Source organism: Micropterus salmoides, unplaced genomic scaffold (assembly GCF_014851395.1).
Source record: "Micropterus salmoides isolate LMB-PRFRI ecotype aquatic unplaced genomic scaffold, ASM1485139v1 Ms_hic_scaffold_19, whole genome shotgun sequence".
Taxonomy (NCBI): domain Eukaryota; kingdom Metazoa; phylum Chordata; class Actinopteri; order Centrarchiformes; family Centrarchidae; genus Micropterus; species Micropterus salmoides.
This window is the reverse complement of record NW_024041039.1, coordinates 9,323,222-9,341,984: the sequence shown is the minus strand read 5'-3', so window position 1 is coordinate 9,341,984 and position 18,763 is coordinate 9,323,222. Positions and strand designations below refer to the sequence as shown.

The 18,763-nt window shown below is 39.7% G+C and overlaps 1 protein-coding gene across 2 annotated transcripts in view; it reads right to left on the bottom strand.

Moving 5' to 3' along the window:
* Positions 1-250: 250 nt before the first annotated feature.
* frmd6 (FERM domain containing 6) overlaps positions 251-18,763 on the bottom strand; it is a 66,754-nt gene continuing 48,241 nt past the window's right edge. The window contains exons 2-14 of one of the 2 annotated variants that reach the window (XM_038728662.1): positions 18,314-18,635; positions 17,260-17,350; positions 14,969-15,048; positions 13,243-13,319; positions 12,912-13,098; positions 11,628-11,783; positions 11,343-11,408; positions 10,722-10,790; positions 6,327-6,501; positions 5,194-5,502; positions 4,489-4,620; positions 4,220-4,311; positions 251-3,598 (exon numbers count right to left, since the gene is read on the bottom strand). In XM_038728662.1, coding sequence (XP_038584590.1) covers positions 3,305-3,598; positions 4,220-4,311; positions 4,489-4,620; positions 5,194-5,502; positions 6,327-6,501; positions 10,722-10,790; positions 11,343-11,408; positions 11,628-11,783; positions 12,912-13,098; positions 13,243-13,319; positions 14,969-15,048; positions 17,260-17,350; positions 18,314-18,412 — 1,827 coding nt within the window. In that variant the 5' untranslated portion in view covers positions 18,413-18,635 and the 3' untranslated portion in view covers positions 251-3,304. The remainder of the gene's footprint in view (positions 3,599-4,219; positions 4,312-4,488; positions 4,621-5,193; positions 5,503-6,326; positions 6,502-10,721; positions 10,791-11,342; positions 11,409-11,627; positions 11,784-12,911; positions 13,099-13,242; positions 13,320-14,968; positions 15,049-17,259; positions 17,351-18,313; positions 18,636-18,763) is intronic. The other variant, XM_038728663.1, reaches the window with a different exon arrangement.

Genomic DNA, 18,763 nt, shown 5'->3' with positions numbered 1-18,763 from the left:
AAATATTATCTGAAACCCACATTACCATATTTTACGGTAGTTTTAATATGAATTAATTGATATCAATTTATATTTGTTGTTGGTGAGAAAACAGCTTCCTCAGTAGAGGCCAATAAACTGAACCTTTTGTTTTCTCTATAACTCACAGTACTTTCTATATATTCTATTGTTATATCGCCTTTTTGCAAACTTAAAAAGATGATAAACTGAAACTTAGCACCACTTTGAAATCACCATAAAACAGCAAAACTTTGGCAAATAAATGTACCTTTTTATTGGATATTGAGGGCATTAGTACCAAGAAGGCACAGACCAGACTTCATAACATACAACATAATTTTTTTTTAATTACAGGGTGACAAAAAAAAAAAGAAATCTTTCATTTTTGGAGATCCTTTCACAGAAAGGACTATAGACACAGACATACAGACTCTTACGTGTAAGTATGACCATATATTGAAGTCAGAAAAGGAAGAACAAACTAATTAAAGGGCTTAAGGACATGGATTATGACTGTATGGCTATGTACCTTAACACATACTGTTTTAATATAAGAAACATCATTGTCCATCAAAATACGACTTTAGACATTTTCCATTAATGAGAAGAAATACTTATGAGCTTAAAACAGTGAAAGAAAAAAAACTGTAAGAAATACAGACATTGTTTTTAATTACATAGCAGTATCATATTCATGTATTTGTTATGTATTACATAAATGTATTTGATAAAAACCTTGTTCAGATGCTGTATTGCCAGTATGTGAAAACTGTGGGTTTGAAGTGGGATCACAAAAAACAAAATCTAACGGGGATCTAAAATGACTGTAACTAAGTCTTGTATGAGTTTGGAAATGATTACAGCCACACAGACACACAATTAGACATCATACAGCTCAGCTACGTATAAACAAAAGTAGCTGGAGTTTTGACTGTTATCACGTGATTTGTTGTTAATTTTTGATGATTGACCACCAGCAGCCGGTTAGCTTAGCATGGCAGAAAACAGCTAGTCTGGCTCTGTCCAATGAAATCAAAATCCACCTGCCAGCAACTTTTAAATTTCACTTATTAACACGTTACGTCTTGTTTGTCTGTACAAACACCAAAGTGAGGAAACGACATGTGTTTTTACGATGGGAAATACTTGTCAGGGCCAATAAATAGCCCATAATTTTCTACACCTTGGTTTTTATACAGATAACAGTTAACAAGGTATCAGGTGGCAATTAGTGACTTTTAGATGTGCTAGTAGGCTCATTTTGTTACCTTCGGTTTGAGCCAGGCGAGCTGTTTTCCCATTTCTTTATGGTAAGCTAAGATAATCGTTTTTCGGCTGTAGCCTCATATTTAGAGTAAATACATACTTCATCATCTAACTCTTGGCAACAAATAGTATTTGGCATATTTCTTTTCTTTTCTGTCTTTTTCATTGGTGCTTTTCAATAGCTTAAAGGATCATTTCAACCACTTGGAAAGTTTAATGTAAATTTCATAATCTTAAGAGTTTACTCTTGAACCAAAATGTAATTCTGTGGTCATGATAAAGTTTATGAGGCAGTTTTTTCCACCTAATTCAAACATGAGTACGTGAGTAGTGTTTTCACCACAGTGAAGCTAAAAATATTATGGTCGTATCTTTAAAAAAGCATTACAGTACTATTTTAATTCAGACAAAGCTGTAACTGTGGCCCTTTGAATTTTAGCTGCATGATTTACAAGTAAAAACACCTTATTTGTGGTTATAACTTAAAACAACCTTGTGTCCTCATTCACACCAGCTGAAATTTGAGATGTGATTTATGAGAAATAACAGCATATAACACATCATGTCAGCTACCACAGGCTTCAGTCCTTTGAATCTTACCACAAGATTCTAATGATGATAAAAACCAGTCTTTCTTGATCCGAGCTACAAACATCACACGTCCTTAATACTGTCACATACATTTGCTTGTAATACTGAATTAAATCAACCACACGCAGAATAAATTGTCCAACATACACACATATGGACAGTTCATACAAAAATACACAAGTGATTTTAGGCAAAACGAGAAGATGAAAAATAAAAAAATGTAACAAATTCCAGTTTAAAACGATAGATGAAACGAAACAGGAAAAAACAAGAATGAAATAAAACTGAGCAGAAAGGGAGATGTACATGTATGCATCAAAATGTACTGTTTGTTTTGGCCAACTGCCAACGGGGCTCCATTTTGGGTTTAGATTACTGGAAAGCTTTTGTGGCCACAAACTCAACGCAAGTCAGGACATGTAGTAACCTACTTGACTTCATTCCTTCCAGGAAACATGATCGGATTTCACAGGAAATGAAAACAGTTTGAAATCGAGTCTTTTTAACGTTTAAGATGCTGAAAAACCGGCCTGGTCTGATAAAGAAGTGGGTGTACAATGTTTAAAAATAATGTAGAGCTTTGAATTCTGAGGGTTTTAAAAATGACTAAAGTGAGAGTGTGTGATTGTCAAGGCGAGGGTTTGACTCCTGCATAGTGTGATGAAGGCACATTGGGTGTGTGTTCACATGATTAAGAATCCAGTCTGGGTAGGGGGCGGGTTGGCACACTGCACTTGTTGAGGTAAAATGAAGTGGCATAGAAAAAGACAGAGGGAAAAAACAAGGCTGCTTTCTCTCAAAGGATTATGGGTTAATCTCCCACCATGACTTTAATGTTTTTGTCAGGGCTGCACACTGAGAATAAGTTGGACATGTCATTTCAGTTTATTTCCATTTCTTGTCTTTGGTTCGTAGCTCAGAGTGATTTTATCCACTGTGTCCTCCAGAGAAAAATTTTGATATGCTCTTCATGTCTGCATGAGTCTCTGTCTGCTGTAAGCCTACGTGCATGCACACAGTCTTTTTATGACTTTATAAAGCAGGCAAACGCAACATGTGGTTCTTGAAACCAGTTTGAAGGGGACAGATTTGAATAAAAATGTTTTTTAAAAGAAGACACGATCCCTTTTGTTTCCTTTCACACAGGGGGAGCAGCTCGGGTTATCTTTGAAAGACACAGGTTCTCTTGAACAAAGTGTTTGTCTTGATGTTCCCTTTTCAGCCACATCCCCCTGTGTTTGTTCGTTTATTATGTGTAATTCATCTGAAGTGGTAAGTGAAGGGACAGTCAACTTGCTGCCAGTTTACTCAACACTGCTGTTCGCTGCCAAGAATAGAATCCACCTCCAATCCATCTCTTGTCTCATTCCCTGAGGGCTGAAACATCTCCACATCTGACACGGTGGAGCGAAACGGTCACCCTGAGGTTGCCTTGTTTGCGTGTCCATCACACCACAAACTCGGGGACCTCATCGCTGGTCAGATCCAGGGAAAAGTACTTGTTGGTTCTCTTGATGGGAAACGGGTGCTGCTCGGTGAGCACGCTGGTGCGCTGATCGGCGAGGCCCTGATAGCCTCCGCTGCCATCACTCAGCTCCTGAGCACAGCCGAATGTGTAGCTGTGGGCGGTGTCCTGGCAGAGCTCCGCCCACTGCAGGCAGTCCTTCTGGTAGAGCCGGATGTCGTCAAGAGACTGGCTGTGCCGGTCAGTCGAAGACTGAGGCTTCCTGCATGCTGATGTCTGTAGGTGGAAAGCAACAAATCTAATATTATGGAAAAAAAAGCTATGAGCGAACAAAAACGCAAACGACTTAAAAGGAAAAGTCAGCTGTGAAAATATTTTACTAAGTTAATTATCATTAGTCGCTGATGGAATATTGTCCAGGAGTCCCTTTTAAGTCATACTGTCCTCTATTGTAGTTGTGCTTTAAGATGGATTTATAGCTCTGCATTAACATGTTACAGCTCAGCTGACACATGCCTCATCCACTGTAACTATATAGCAGGAGTCAAGTATAAATCCTGCGTTACTTTGTGACTCCCCAATCCTTTCTTTTATGTATGCAAAGCAGTAACGACAGTGTGGAAGTTTTTTTTTTAACTTCCAGTTGAGAAAAATATATAAAAGATGTAAGCCATGGCTCCAATACATTTCCTAAGAAGCATCTCTCAAACAACTGTTTAACATCACTACAAATTAGATTATCTGATCCCAATTTTTTTTTCTTTTTACCACAGTGCATTTTCTTAAATGGATTTCTCTAAGCATTACTTGGTGCCTTTGGATGTTGTCATGTATTGTGTATTGTGCTAATGCAAGTGCACATAGTGCTGTGAAACCCATGAATTAAATCTGAATTACCTGTGGCAGAGACTCGATGCTCTGTCCTCTCATCTTGACGACGGTCTCAGAGGAGCTGGACGTGGAGGAGCTGACGTCTTTTACTATCAGTCCTGGAGAGAACGAATGATAAAATTTAGCTACAGTATGAAACAACTCTTCATCAGCCTCTGCGGCTCAATGTGAGGACTTGTTTGGTGGTAAAAATGATTTCACAGATAAAGAAATAATTCACCCTGGGTTTACATGTTTCTGTAAAATGAGCAAAAACAGTGAGACAGCATCTGTACCTGAGTATCCGTTGGTCTGATCAGGTGACATGGTCAACATGTCCTCAGTGATGTGGATACACAGCTCCTGGTCCAGAGCCATCTCATGAAGCTCCTCATAGTCTTTAGGGTCGTCCACCAGCATCTCAATCTCTGAAGGAACAAATGTTGCCTAGATTTATTACAACTCATAACTAAATCTCTAAGATACAAGCAACTTTTAACTCTTAATCTAGTCCCAGAACTCACTTGGCAAGCTGTGAGTGTAAGTTTCTTACTGTAACTTTCTTTGATTAGCTTTTGTGGTTATTGTTTACAGACGCTAATCAGCCACTTCTTATTGTGTTTATTTGAATAAACTACTGAAGATGCAGACACAAATGTCAAATACATCATTTCATGTAGATTTTTTTAGACATGCAAATGAAATAATATCATGAAATGGATGCAAGTTGTATCATTGATGTGGGAAATGTTATTAAACACTAAGTACAATGAATTGATGTAAATGTAATGCTCCGTACTTGTATAGCGCCTTTCTAGTCTTTTTGAGAACAACATAGTATCACTATCATATTTATACTATTACTCATAAGAAATGTTGATGTCCTTAATATCTATTTTAAAATCAGTTAAAACACCCTGATGTCTTATTTTTTACTATTCTATTATTCTTCTCAATGTGTATGTCTATTGTTTTGGATATAACAAATTCTCCACTTTTACCATCATCATCTAGTATGCGCTCCTTGCCGCTGCTCTCGATGCCAGAAGTGTGTGAGCTCCCATGGCTGGTTGTGGATGAGCTGCAGGTTCGTAGGGCCCGGTGTGGGGCCTGACCGGGGGCCCTGAAGCTGTCCGTCTCGATCCCAGAGGTGTGTGAGCTGCCGTGGCTGGTCGTGGAGTGGCGGGACAGACGTTTGTGATGAGACATGCTCCCTGCGCTGCTGCCGCTGGCTCGGGAACGTTTGTCCAGCTGCTCCATGTCCAGTTCGAGAGCATCGCTGATGTACGACTCCCTGTACTGCTTCTTCTCTGGAATCAGCCAAACATAGACGGATTTAGTTATGTTATTTGTATGTGCAAAAACTTGAAATCCTTAAAATCCTTAAAATAAAATTATAACTTTTATAACCCTCTAAGCAAAAGTATTGGCATATAGTTGGATGAGAAGATGGATACCACTTTCATATCCGTCTATAATATATGAAGCTACAGCCAGGAGCTGCCAGGTTAGCTTAGCTTAGCACAAAGACTGGAAAAAGACTGGTTTCTGTCCAAAGTAGGGCCAAATATTTTATAATGATAATTATCAAGATAAATTCCAAATCATTATTTCTTTCAAGTTTAAAGGCTGATTCTTGCTCCTGGGTGAAATTTGAAGAAACCAGATGGTAAATTAAACTATTCTTTATGGTCATGACAAACACTTGATGCCAGCAGTGGATGACTTAACAAATCTGCGGCAGAACATTAAAAAAAAAAGTATTATAAAATATGCATTAGTAAAATTAAGTAAAATCTTTTTCAGTCCCTTTTCCTCTACAAAAGAAACAATAATAGAAAAATGAAGTGCTAATTCATTCGTGATTCAAATGAATTAAATCAAACTATTTTTGAACATTTATTGAATTTTTGTTTTGTTATATAAATAAATAAATATAAGTAAAGTATATATAAATTTATATAAGTAAATCTGCAGAGATGCCAGAAAGTTAATGGTCCCTCTGTTGCATTTCTGACAAAGTAGCTGCTCAAGCTCAACCATCACTGAAAGGGTTAAGGTTTACAAATCCCATGTTATTGCGTTTTTGCACACAAAAGAAGTGAAAGAACAATACACAATTGTTGGAAAATACCTTCATTTTCCTCCAACCGACGGACTTGTTTAAGAACAGGTTGCAGGTTCATGTAGAGCCTGTGGCTGTTGCTGAGCAGCTGCAGGAGGTGGCGAGAGCGCACGGGACAACCTGTGTAGTAGATGAGTTTACGGGCCGAGGGCAGACCGTCAGGAAGGATTTCAAACTTCTTACCCTGAGAGAGCGGAAGGAGAAGGACAAAAGAAGACAGCACATGAACATTGATTACAGGACAGTGTGATTTATGGCAGTTAATAATATAAAATAATGAAGTAGGAATGTAGATTTGGAATTATGATGCCAGAAAGCCCTGAAGGCAAACCGCAGAGGAGGAATGAAGCCTGTTCTTGTTCTTATTTTTTTAGCTAAACACAATGCAACAATCAGTTCATGTATCTGTTCTTCATTTCTTCATTCAGACACTGAAACAAAGCATTCTAGAGCATTTTTGATGATTTTCCAGGAAGGGGACATGTTGGCTGAATGCACGGAAAAACTAAAATGGTGGGTTTGTGCTTTCTCCTGCGCCTTCTGGCGAAGGCTTGACCCAATAACAGCTGTCGTTAGTGTCAGCGGGGTTGTTTTCAATACAGACCTATAAACATTTCTGCAAGGGTTAGGTTTCAAAGACGACGGGCGGATTTAAAGCCTTGGAAAAAGAGACGCACATTTCTGACCACAGGCTTTCACTTTTATTTTTCCAGATTTTTTAAAAAAAGAAACCAGCTTAATCTAAGTATGCTTAAAGGTGGGAAGTACATTACTGTAGGGATATGAATTCATAAATACCATGACAGTTCACTGACAGTGGCTTTCCTATAAAAGATCATTTTCTCTGTGCAGAGGTATCCTTAAGGCTGAAAGACTTTCTGTTCAAATCCTTGGACCTGCAGGAAAACTCTGGATGGGAAAATGAAGGAGAAATTCTCTTCCATTCTTCAAGTTGAATATTTGTCTTTAACCTCAAACTGCCCTTCTGCAGCTCCCAGTGGCCACCAGTAAAACACTGAAATCGTACTGGGCAACGAGTAAGTGTGAATGAGCCAAACTGTGTGAGGCAAAGCAGGTTACTGTTGCATGAAATCTCCCTGGTGATCTTAACTGTTTGTACCCTGTGCTGTTATTGCTTGGCTTTCGTTTCTTTTATTTAAAGGCTTATTTACAACATGTCTTAGTCAGGCATGCTGTAGATGTTGCTGTTACTTTCAGGAGGAGTTCAGACATACTATATTTGACCTTATAAGTGGTACTACTCTACTCATAAAGAATAAAGTAGAGTGTCTGTGTTCCAGGGATATAAGACCGATGTTGAGGAGCCTTAGTACTGTTAAAACAACATATTTTTGATATTACAAAATGAAAAGAGAAGATACTCTGTTTCTTATTTCCATATAGGATCAGATGTTCTGAGTTTTTGCACTACAGTTAATCATTTAAGCTAATTACACCTAGGGTTGGACGATATGGCCAAAAAGTTTATCACAATAAAAAGTTTCTTCTTTCGATATCGATAATTATCACAATAAGTATCAAATAGTTATTTCTTTTGAGTTTAAAGGCTGATTTTTGCTCCTGAGTGAAAGTTGAAGAAACCTGATGATTAATTGTGGTTTAAACTATTATTGATGCCAAACACTGGATCACTTCACAAATCTGAGGCAAAACATTCAAAACAATTATGATAAAATCTTTGTCAACAAATATGCACAAGCCAAATTAAGTTTAATGCTTTTGTCTGTTTTTTTCATCAACAAAATAAACATCTTAATAACATAATGTCCTAATTCATGTAATAAAATCAAACATTTATTGAATATTTATTGAACATTTGTTATATTGTTATTGAAAAAAATTATATTGCTATATTTATTGTTTCATTGTTTCATTGTCCAGACCTAATTACACCCACATTGTATGGATATAGTGCTATATTCAAAGCACAGTATTTGTAACCTTCACACAACTGATTCTGCAGTCATACAACCGTCTTGAGTTGTACAGACATCGTAAACATTTGTAAGTCGTAAACATGGAAACCTTTCCTATCTCTCCCATCCATCCCACATGACATGAATGTTACAATTACCTCAATCTCTTTTTTTGTCTAAAGTCGTTGGAAAACCATGCTGCATTAGTTACTAGAACAGGGTAGGGAATTACGAGGCAGCTTCCTCCGTCAAATTTTGTCTCACCCTCAGTCTTGACAAAACTCTGACATCATGGTAAACACTAATTTCTAGAAAGCAATGCACTTTGTGGATTTCTGTCAGTGTTTGAAAATGCTGCTGTATGCATCTCTACATGTGTGACTGAATGAAGAAGAAGAAGATATACTTTATTTAATCCTGCAAGGGGAAACTCAATGTTTTCACTCTGTTATTATGTTAGTATTTTTACACACCGGCCCGTAAGACACAAACAGGACCCATAGCAACACACGGAGAGATGTCAGAGTGAGGGGGCTGCCACTCAGTGCGGTGCAGCTGGGGATTCAGGGGCTTGCTTCGGCAGTGCCCAGGAGGTGAACTGGCAGCTCTCCAGCTACCAGTCCATGCTCCGCAACTCTGGTCCGAACTAGCCTAATCCTTACGGACTGAGCTACTGCCGTCCTGTACAGCGATTACAAAGCCAGCGGTTGTTTACACAGCTGAAATGTAAGGAAATAATGTTGTTTTTTAATTTTTTAATGAACTTTTTTCCCACCTTATCAAAAGGTTCAATTAGACACCTGTAAAACATGATATTAGTTCATTGCAATACCTACATCTAAGAACCTGACTGCTACATATACTGAGAAAAGCAATCAAGAGTGTGAGAGGGGATTACTTAAAATAGACAATGCAAAATCCAAACCTATTGAATCAATGGCTTCCCTGCTGGTGGTAACTCTATTCCAGACCTAAACACAGCAGCAGCCTGGTGTCAAGTTTTTAAAGGTATTCAGACTCCACTTAGAAAAGTTTCTTGTTTCATGCCGTACACATGGTCAGTCCATCTACACTCTCTGCTTAGGGCAGCTTTCTCCCCCTTCCAACAATTCCTCCCAATCAGGCCACACACATCGAAAACTCCCAATCCCTCGGCCCGACCAGCATCAACCAGAGTGCTGGGAGGTCGAACAGAGCCTCAGAACCCACATTGCAGCACACGATGTGAAAACTTCTTTTCAGCTTTGAGGGGGAGTAGATCAAACTCTCATAGGCTCAGGAGAAGCATTAATGCGTCAGAAACATTGAATTACACTATTTTTTAACAATGAACAGAAACACGCTCGTCCTTCCTTTAAACCTTGATAAAAAGACGAGCTAAAGTCATCCTTGCCAATATCCTGAACAGAAAATACCCCCGAAACCATTGCAACATCTGGTGTTTATTGACCCACACGTCCCTCCGCCCTGCTCCGCACTCTGGCTCGTTTGGCCTTAGCTGCAGCCGTGGTGGCAGCAGTGTTGGATGACGTGACTCGTGGGTGGGGTGGAGGAGAAAGCCTGTTATTCTGGAGAAGGGTGGGACAGGGCCACAAGAGGCACTTCACGTCCACAGTGAAACCACAGCCACGCCACTCTCACGACGTTGCAGACAGGACTGAGGAAAACAGGATGTCTTGACGGTGAACAGACGCATATGCAGCGAATGTTTGCACCAAAATTAGGCCAAAGCAAAAACTCACTACTCTTGGAACAAAACCATCAACTTTTTGGGACAACAAAGCAAGTTTCTCAGGGGCCTTACAGTCATGAAACCTGCATATAAAGTCCCTTCAATTGTATAAAAATAAAGAAGTAGCCAGAATTAGAGTTGTCGTTTTCGTTTTTGTGCAACAGCAGTCTGAATTGTGAGTAATAGCCGACTGGCAGGAAACGTGAAGCTGTCACAGTCAAACAGATATATAGTAAGCTTCTTGGCCTTCCTGCGATAACAGAAACCCTATGGAAGCAAATTAACCGACAACTGTGATCAGCTTAACGACAGGCTGACTCAGAGCACAGATGAGAAGCACAGGGACACTAGTGATAATTAATAAAATGAATCATGTATATCATATAAGAGAAAATGCTGCTGCTGATGATGAAAATATGTATACAGTATACTTTGTCTATGTGTGTGCACTGCACACTGCAAGAAAAGTCTAAATCCCTGATTAGTTCCAGGACTTGCAGGGCTAAGATAAAACAGCAGTGTGGAGAAAAGAAGCCTTGCGTAAAAATTTCCACGACCCCGAGCTGGAGCTGGGCTTTCAAAAACATTGCAATAAGCCAGGGGATGCTTGGGTTTCGTCATCGCTGGAATGAGTGGGAAAAAAAACAAATAACAAAATACGGTACCTTTGAAAAATATTTCTCTGGGCTATGCACCATCATAGCTAAAAAAGCTGTGATGGTGCATCTGACTCACCACAAATACAAGTTTTCCCACGTTGGTCCAGGGGAAGTCGTACAACAGTTGCCTCACGGACCCGACATTCTGCAACACAGAAGCACAGACACATGAAGTCAATAATTACAGGTACGATGATACATCTCAGCTGATTAAAATTCAACAAAGAAACAGTAGCTGCTGCACCACACTGAAAAAAATCTCCATCTTTAGAAGTAACTTTGATATATTATTCAGCTCTTAAAGTCAATCGATTGATTGTGTACAATCTGCCAATGCGGTAAGATTTTTTTTACTTGTTTATGTCAACTATCTACTTATTTTAGGTATTATCCAGGGACTATGTTGACATCTTAAATATGTAAATTTTTAGATATATGAAGATATTACAATAAAATAAAACAGAGACTAGAAGATTCTTAAAAGAGGTTAAAATAATTTGACAATGGCAGATTTTTTTCACATAAAAAAAAACTTTTAAGACTCAAATACAACAGATGAAATATTGTAGTATTTTCAGAAATTTGGAATACATCAATCAGGAAACAAACAGCAAAACAGCAACATCTAATCAGCAATCAATTTCAATGTGAAAATCTTAAACATTAGACGCAACCTTCAATCAGAAATGTGGAATACCTGAAATATTTGGATACCACGTAAAGTCAGTCCCAACGTAAGAGATGCCTCTACTTCCTTCTTGTCCTGTTGAAAAAGATCAAATATATATATATGATGAAGTCCAAGTCACATCTGGTTTCATATCAAATGCTTCCTTAGTCAAACCCAAAACCAGCAAAGCAACAGAATTTGTACTGGTATCCGCACAAAGAGATTTATCAGCATAACACCATGCGTTTTGGAAAAGACATCTACTGTAGCATCTGTACGATCCTGTGTCCTGGAAATAGTCCCATGTCTCACCTTGTAGAGTCTGTAGTAGTGGACAGTGACATCATCAAGCTGGGCACACTCCTTAATGTATTTGAGGTGCGCCTCTGAAGCAGTGAGAGCAAACTGGTCTTTGTGCATGTTCGGGATATGCCTCAGGATGTACTCACGGCCACGCTTGGTTATCACCTGAGCGGGGAGAGAAAGAGGGAAATGTCAGGCTTGGCCGCCCTGAAGTTGTACAGACTCATTACAGCAGACTGGCAGCACAGGTTGCCAGTGAGGGTAATGAAGCTCCCTGCTGCAGGGCAAACAGATGTCAGAGGCACCGGAAAACACACTCGCTAAACTTTGCATGTGGCTTCTGAAGATTTTGTAAGTAAGCTTTCTAAGCACCTAAATCTGTGGGAGATTTACTGTGTTGCTAACGCTCATCATCAAACAATTTCCTGTCACTGCTGGTTTCGAGTGGCGATAAGGAAGCAGGAGGCTAATTACAGGAAGTGAAGGGCAATCAGACAGGGTGTGGCTGTCATAGCCAGTGAGGTGGAGGATGGTGGTGATGGGTGCCAGTGTGGCTAGGACAGCCATGTCAGCCGGACCATTTCTCAAGATAAAAAAAAACAAAACAAAAATACAGTGTGTGTGCTACTTCCAGGGACAAAAATAAACGTAGTGTCCCAGTTCTCATTATCCCTCGTGCTCAGAAGTGTTTGGTCAGCGTGATTAATGAAAGGTGGCTACAGACCCACAAACTGTACACACAGCAGGCCACGACACTGAAACACACCTTCCTTCAGCTTCTCAGTCAGTGATACAGCAATTTCTTTTTGGTCTTTTTCTGCTGAGACCTATTTCAGTCACTAATGTTTCACATTCACTGTGACTCACTAGAATATCAGACAGACTTACCACAGAGGGATTTACCAGTCTAATACAGTAATGTGTTTACTGTATTACTAACATTTAACATCACGTTTAAGCTTCTTGTGCATGCCGCAGCCTTGCACCAGAAGGCAATTAAAATATAGTAAACAAAAATACCATAAATTTCATTGTATCAGCTAATCAAGAAAATAATCGGCTGATTAATCAATGATGAAAACAACTGTTCTACACATTAAACTAAAAAAACAAAAGCGAGGAGGTGTTATTTGTGATATTAATACAAGATGTGATCAGGTGCAGTTGCAGAAGGACAGGAGAGCCAGATGTGATTTGGTGTGAACAGGATGGTAAAGGAATGTGCAGTCAGTCAACTTAAATCATCTCTTCTTCCCTGATACGTTTACATGCGAGCCCACATACAGTACTCACCCATGGAGGGAAGTAGGCTTCAGGTTCAAAGTACTTCCCAAAGTGCTTGTTACGTTTAAAGTTGCCGAGGTCAGCCTGTAGGGCGAAGGCTGCCAGGAGGAAGTAGGCCTCCTCCCTTTGGATACACTGTGAGAGCAGCACCTGTTTCCTCAAGTGCCAGTAGTAGTAGTACCTGGCTGCCCGGTCACTGCAGGGCAGACAAAAACAGCAAAATTAACCGGATTATAGGTTAACTGTTGTTAAACTGAGTGATGTTAGAGCAGTTTGTAGAGGTATTTAATGTTACTTGTAGCTCTAAGTTGTGTACAGTCAGTTGAGGGGATTTACTTGCCTGATCAATCTCCCATTCTCAACGTAATACTGAGCCCTGAAGTGAATGATCATTGGAGGCCCAAACTGGTCGATGCCCTGAAAAAGAAACAAGTTGAAAACCTACACAAATAAAAGTTAGGTGAAGTGTATAGAGGCTCAAAAGTAGGGCAAAAGTCTTTAGGCTTATAACTTATAAGCCTCAATAGTGCAGCTAAGAAACTCTGTATGATGGTGTTACATAACATGACATAAGCAAACACAGCACACAAGAGTTCACCAACTATGCTGATCTGGCATCAATATATATCTATGTGATCCCGACATTAAAAGGAGCAAAAAAATCTCATGCTGGTGAGTTCAGTTTACTTGATTTTCATCTGCTGTTCCAAAGTAAGTAAAGTACATTTTGATTACAGGTACAATCAGTAAACAATCTGTAAACAAAAAGGTTGTCTCACTATACTGTATATACAAATGACATAATTGGAACTGGCTATGACTTTTCGTTACACAGAATAATACAAGACAACAGCTGAGTCAATATCAATATGAATTTGTGTTTTCTGATTCTAGATGAGCTTTATTTACATCAGTTTGGTTACATAATGTAACCAAACTAGTTAGAAACAAAATAAAACAGGCCAATTATCGAAAATTATGGGATGGTAAACTAATAGTTTAACATTTTGGGAAATACTCTTGTTTGCTTCCTGAAAAGATACAGCTCCTGTGTCTGTACATTAAGTATGGAGCTGGAGTCCTGAGGCAATTAGCCTATCTTAGCAACAAGAATGGAAACAGATGGAAACAGCTAGCCTGGCTACTTCAAAAATATGTCTTCCAACACTTCTAAAGCTGAGTTGTTAACATATTATCTAACACATAAACTATCTTTATCTAACACATAAACAAAAACGTAAAATTAACAATTTGTGGTTTGAAGGGGGGTTATAGACTGTTTCTCTGTGACTTCCTGGAGGTCCCAGCTCTGATACTATCATGACTGTAGAGACTAAAACATGTGCTCACCAACTGAAGCCTGTGCTACAGAAGTACTGGAAAGATCTATTAACTGTGGTTAGTCTGTTGCATCTCTTGTGAATAGGCTTTTCTTTAATGAGTCATATATCGCAGTTACATATACAAATACACCTGCAATTTATATGTTTTTTTCCCACATCACAATAGCATTGTCAGCAAATAGCCTATACTTTTGAAAGGTCAGATATTCAGGTGGATGATGGTGATAAGGTGAGGGATGAAATAGAGGATGAGGACAGCACACAGACAGAAAGGGACAGAGACAGTGTGGAGACAGCTCAGCCCCTTTAGGTAGCCACGGTGCCAAATACAAGACCAGGCAGAGAGGTGACAGCCTCGGGATGAAAGTGAAGGAGCAGGAGACAGAAAGACAGCAGCGTGAGGAGCTGCAGGAGCATCAGACAGATGAGGTATCCACAAAATCATCCTCAGTCACTGCTTGTGTCTCGTATTGTATATTTTCTCATAATAATAATTAAACGCATCAGACTCAGCGTGCAAGGTTTCTGTGATTTTTATCAGATGATGAATTTTAAAAAGTGCATCTGAAAAATACAGACTTGGTGTGCAAAGGCCTTTAGGCTGGTAAATATTGTGAATTTTTACAAACTTGCCTACTGCAGCCTTAAAATGGAGACTTAACGTTCTCTGCTCACTGTTAAACTTTTGAATGAAAATCAATCATCCAGCACATCATTTTATACCTTGCTGGCTTCTCTCTTCCATTCTTTGGGGCAGTATTTGGATAGCTTCTGATCCAGCTCCATATAGATGTGTTCATTATCTGTGGGAGGAGGAGAGGTACAGGTTTAGCTCAGACACTCTCTGTGTCATTGGTGTGTGTACATGAGGATGTATAGGTGCCTTCATGTTTGTGTATGCATAGAGAAATCCTCCCTGAATGGCCCTGTTCAAAGACTGCCTACGAGCCATCACATCAGACAACCTCTGCACTTCCCTTTTGTACTCAGAGCCTTTGGTGTTCCTTCTCATTTCTTCCCCTCACTCTGTCCCATCTTTATCTGCTTCTGAAGTGATTCCTTTCATGAGCTGCAGTCCTGCTGATCTGACAACTCTGAGTTTCTATACTATAAAAACCCGTTTAAAAGCAAATAAAAAAAAGAGCAGGAGCAGAAACTCTCTGGCAGAACTTCAATGCATTTTTAAAAATCAAATTTGAATTATGACTCATGCTTAAACTCTAACGAGGAACACATTATGATGTTCTGAATATTCTCATCAATGTAAAGACATTTGACAGCGTTGACAAAAAGAAATAAATGGTGGTATCTTCCAATGAAGCTAGATTTGGTCATATATGTGGACAATTTAAGATCTCCACCGCGTTGACTTCTGCTGCCATCGCGATACAATTGAGGTCAATAACATTTTGTTCGTGGTGCTTTAAGAATCAAAATATTTCATTTGAAAAAACAACAATGTCCAGCATGCAGGCTCAGGCTAATCCACAGATCTCACTGTTGAAAGTTTTCATTGAGAAATATTTGTGGCAGTTTTGATTTATGTTTTTAACATTTGAGGGAACTGAACCTTGAACTTAACTTTTGTGATTTGTGAATAGCATATTTTGCCAATTAACGTAGACGTAGGAAAATAATTTCTGACAGTTTGAATAAAGATTTAAAACAGCTTACTCTAAACCATTTTATTCATAATCAATGTAGTTGCTAATATGTATGTACAACAAAGGAGAATGTAAAAATGTGGAGCAATGGCTGGGTAGAGACGGAGAAACAGGGCTACAGCTAACGATTATTTTCATTATCGGTTAATAAAAAAGTTCCATGAGTCCAAGATGACGTCTGCTTTTTTTGTGTGACCAACAGAGCAAACCCCAAATATATTCATTTTACTCTCACAGAGGGCTAAAAATACAGCAAACATTCACATGTTGTCACTTTTGCTTCAAGAATTACTTTAACGATTAACTTGTTTTCAAAATTGTTGCATTACTTTTCTATTGCCTGACTAATTGACAAATATTTTCAGATCCATGGTGCTTCCACTAGCCATTTAAAACAGCCAGGGCATTAGCAGCTCCTTGTGATTTCATAATATTCAGACAGAAAAACATTCTTGCGCTCATCAATGCTGGACATATTGTTTTCATGTGAAATAAATAAACAGCGAGCAAACAAAGACATAATTGAACCCGTGTCTGGTGTGGCAGATCCGCTGTGGACGTTCTTGTCAGGGGGGACAGAGGGTGACACACAGGGAGTGGGTGGCCTCTGTTTGCCGTGGGGATTTCACGCTGTTCAGACAAGAACTTCAGGAATGTCCCACAATCAGACCCATTGGCTCCTGCTCAATTGACCTGCTGGGCCGTCATTGGCTCATCTGGAGGCCAGCTGTCTGAAAACACAGCCTTAGCAATTTACTCTCCTTTTGCAGCTGCCTACAACTGTCACCCGCTGTCTCCCTCGCCACAGTCCAGACACGGTGACTCATTCCAGAGGTACGACCCTCGCTGTACCGTCACCGTAAAAAACAACTTTAGCCTCACTGCACAAAGGGAGCCAGTCAGGACGAGGAGGCCCTGGTTCCTGGGAGACCACCATGACATACAGGTGAGAGATGCTATGTTTAGGGCAGATTCCTGTTTCTCAGCCAAGTTATTGGTCTGAGGAAAGAAACTTCCTGGTTTCACTGTTTTCATCTGGCTCAGGTACTCTTTGTGAATGCATTCATCATGCATGATGTAAACTTGTAAATCAAATATTTTTCAATAAAAACAAGGTTTTGTCCACACAACTGAATAGTCACTCTCCAGTGGTTTACAAATGTGAGGAGATGTAAAGTGGACAGAAAGTTTACAGAAATCAAAGGCTGTTTGCTTCAGCTGACGGGAAAAAAAATTAAAAGATAGATTAACCGTGTATCCCACACAACAAAACAACATATGGAACTTCACAGACATAGGCAGGGAGCATTTGGTTACTTCCACCAAATTAATTCCTGAAACAAGTCTTACTCTGAATGACGCTGAGTCCAAATAAGTGACAGTCCTTCAGTCTCAGGAGGTCACACACCTGGACCAACAGTTCCTGGCACAGGGTCTTCACCTGAGGAGGAGAGAAGAGAAGGAGGATGCTCACTTTCAGCTTTGTAAGATCATGTGTTAGCCATTATATAAACAACACAAACATAAAGAACACTACTCCACTGCTAATATCTGGTTTATATCATGTTGTTATGAACCAGCACAAGCAGTTAGCTTATGTGATTATGTAATCTGGCGTGTGCAGCACAGTGCATGCTTCACAGTGTTTCCCAATAATTAATGAGACCATGGTGGCCTGCCATAGTCTAATTTGCTCTGCCATAGTCTCAAAATGAACCAAAAATAGTTTTACATATCTCATAATAATGTTTCAGACCTCTAATGTTGTGCTTTGTGCTGTTGCTCTGCGCTGCTGTAAGCTCGCTCGTTCATAAACTTTGGCATCCGACTTGAGAAAACCACTACTGTAATGTTAACGGTCTGCTTCTGTCACTCGTTTGTGAGAAGGCGATTAATCTAGGCACGCATAAATTCGGAGTGCACACATATTCCAGCCTTTATGGTAAATCCACTGAAACGGACTGAGCTCACAGGCAGGTGACTTTATCCTGTCAGTTTCTCTTTACAAAGACAAGAGTTGCAGTGTTAGAGTCCTACCTGAAGAGACGCTGTGAAGTCTTCATGTTATGCGACACGAGAACCACATACAACATAGATTGGGTCGGACTTAATGAATTTAGCGCGAGGAGGATGCAAATGTGACAATGTCAGGTTTTCAAAATAAGGTGTCTATACAATATGGAAATAAGATTGGATTATATCAAGCTCACAGAAATGTGTCCATAAAAAAAAAAAAAAAACAACAATAAAATGTTAGGGAAATTTCTTATTCTATTTACAGGTCAATAGTGTATGCTATTATAGGACTAGTTTGACAAGCTTGCCATGTCTGGAAACAAAGGGAAAACAGCTAGCCTGGCTCGGTCCAAAGGAAACAAAAAATACTGTTTAAATTTGTACTCACATTGACTATGACATTGAGCGTGTCATCATTGGGCAAAAAGACACAGACGCAGCGGCGGTCCTGCATGGTTTTGTTGTTGTGGAAGTTCAGTTTGTTCATCTTCGTGTGGCTGGGACAGGACAGGCCCCTCCGCCTGCTACCGGGCCTCTGGGCCCTCTGACGACCCGCCTCCACCACCACTGCAGGAATCGAGCACACCACCACCAGTCACAGTATTCCTACTTCAGCTGCAGCCCAGTACAGACACACCAGCACCTACGGGCTCAGCAGGCCAGGCAGCACTCACAAGGCAGAGCATGGGGACCCAAGCTGCAATCAGCCACTGTGGAGACACATCAGAGTAGATAAATGATTTGATGCAAACTCTAAATGAATGAAATGAATGAAATTTTTCTGTCTGAATTATTGTAGATCTGTGCTGAACTATGAGAAAGAGGTAAATGGCTGCGT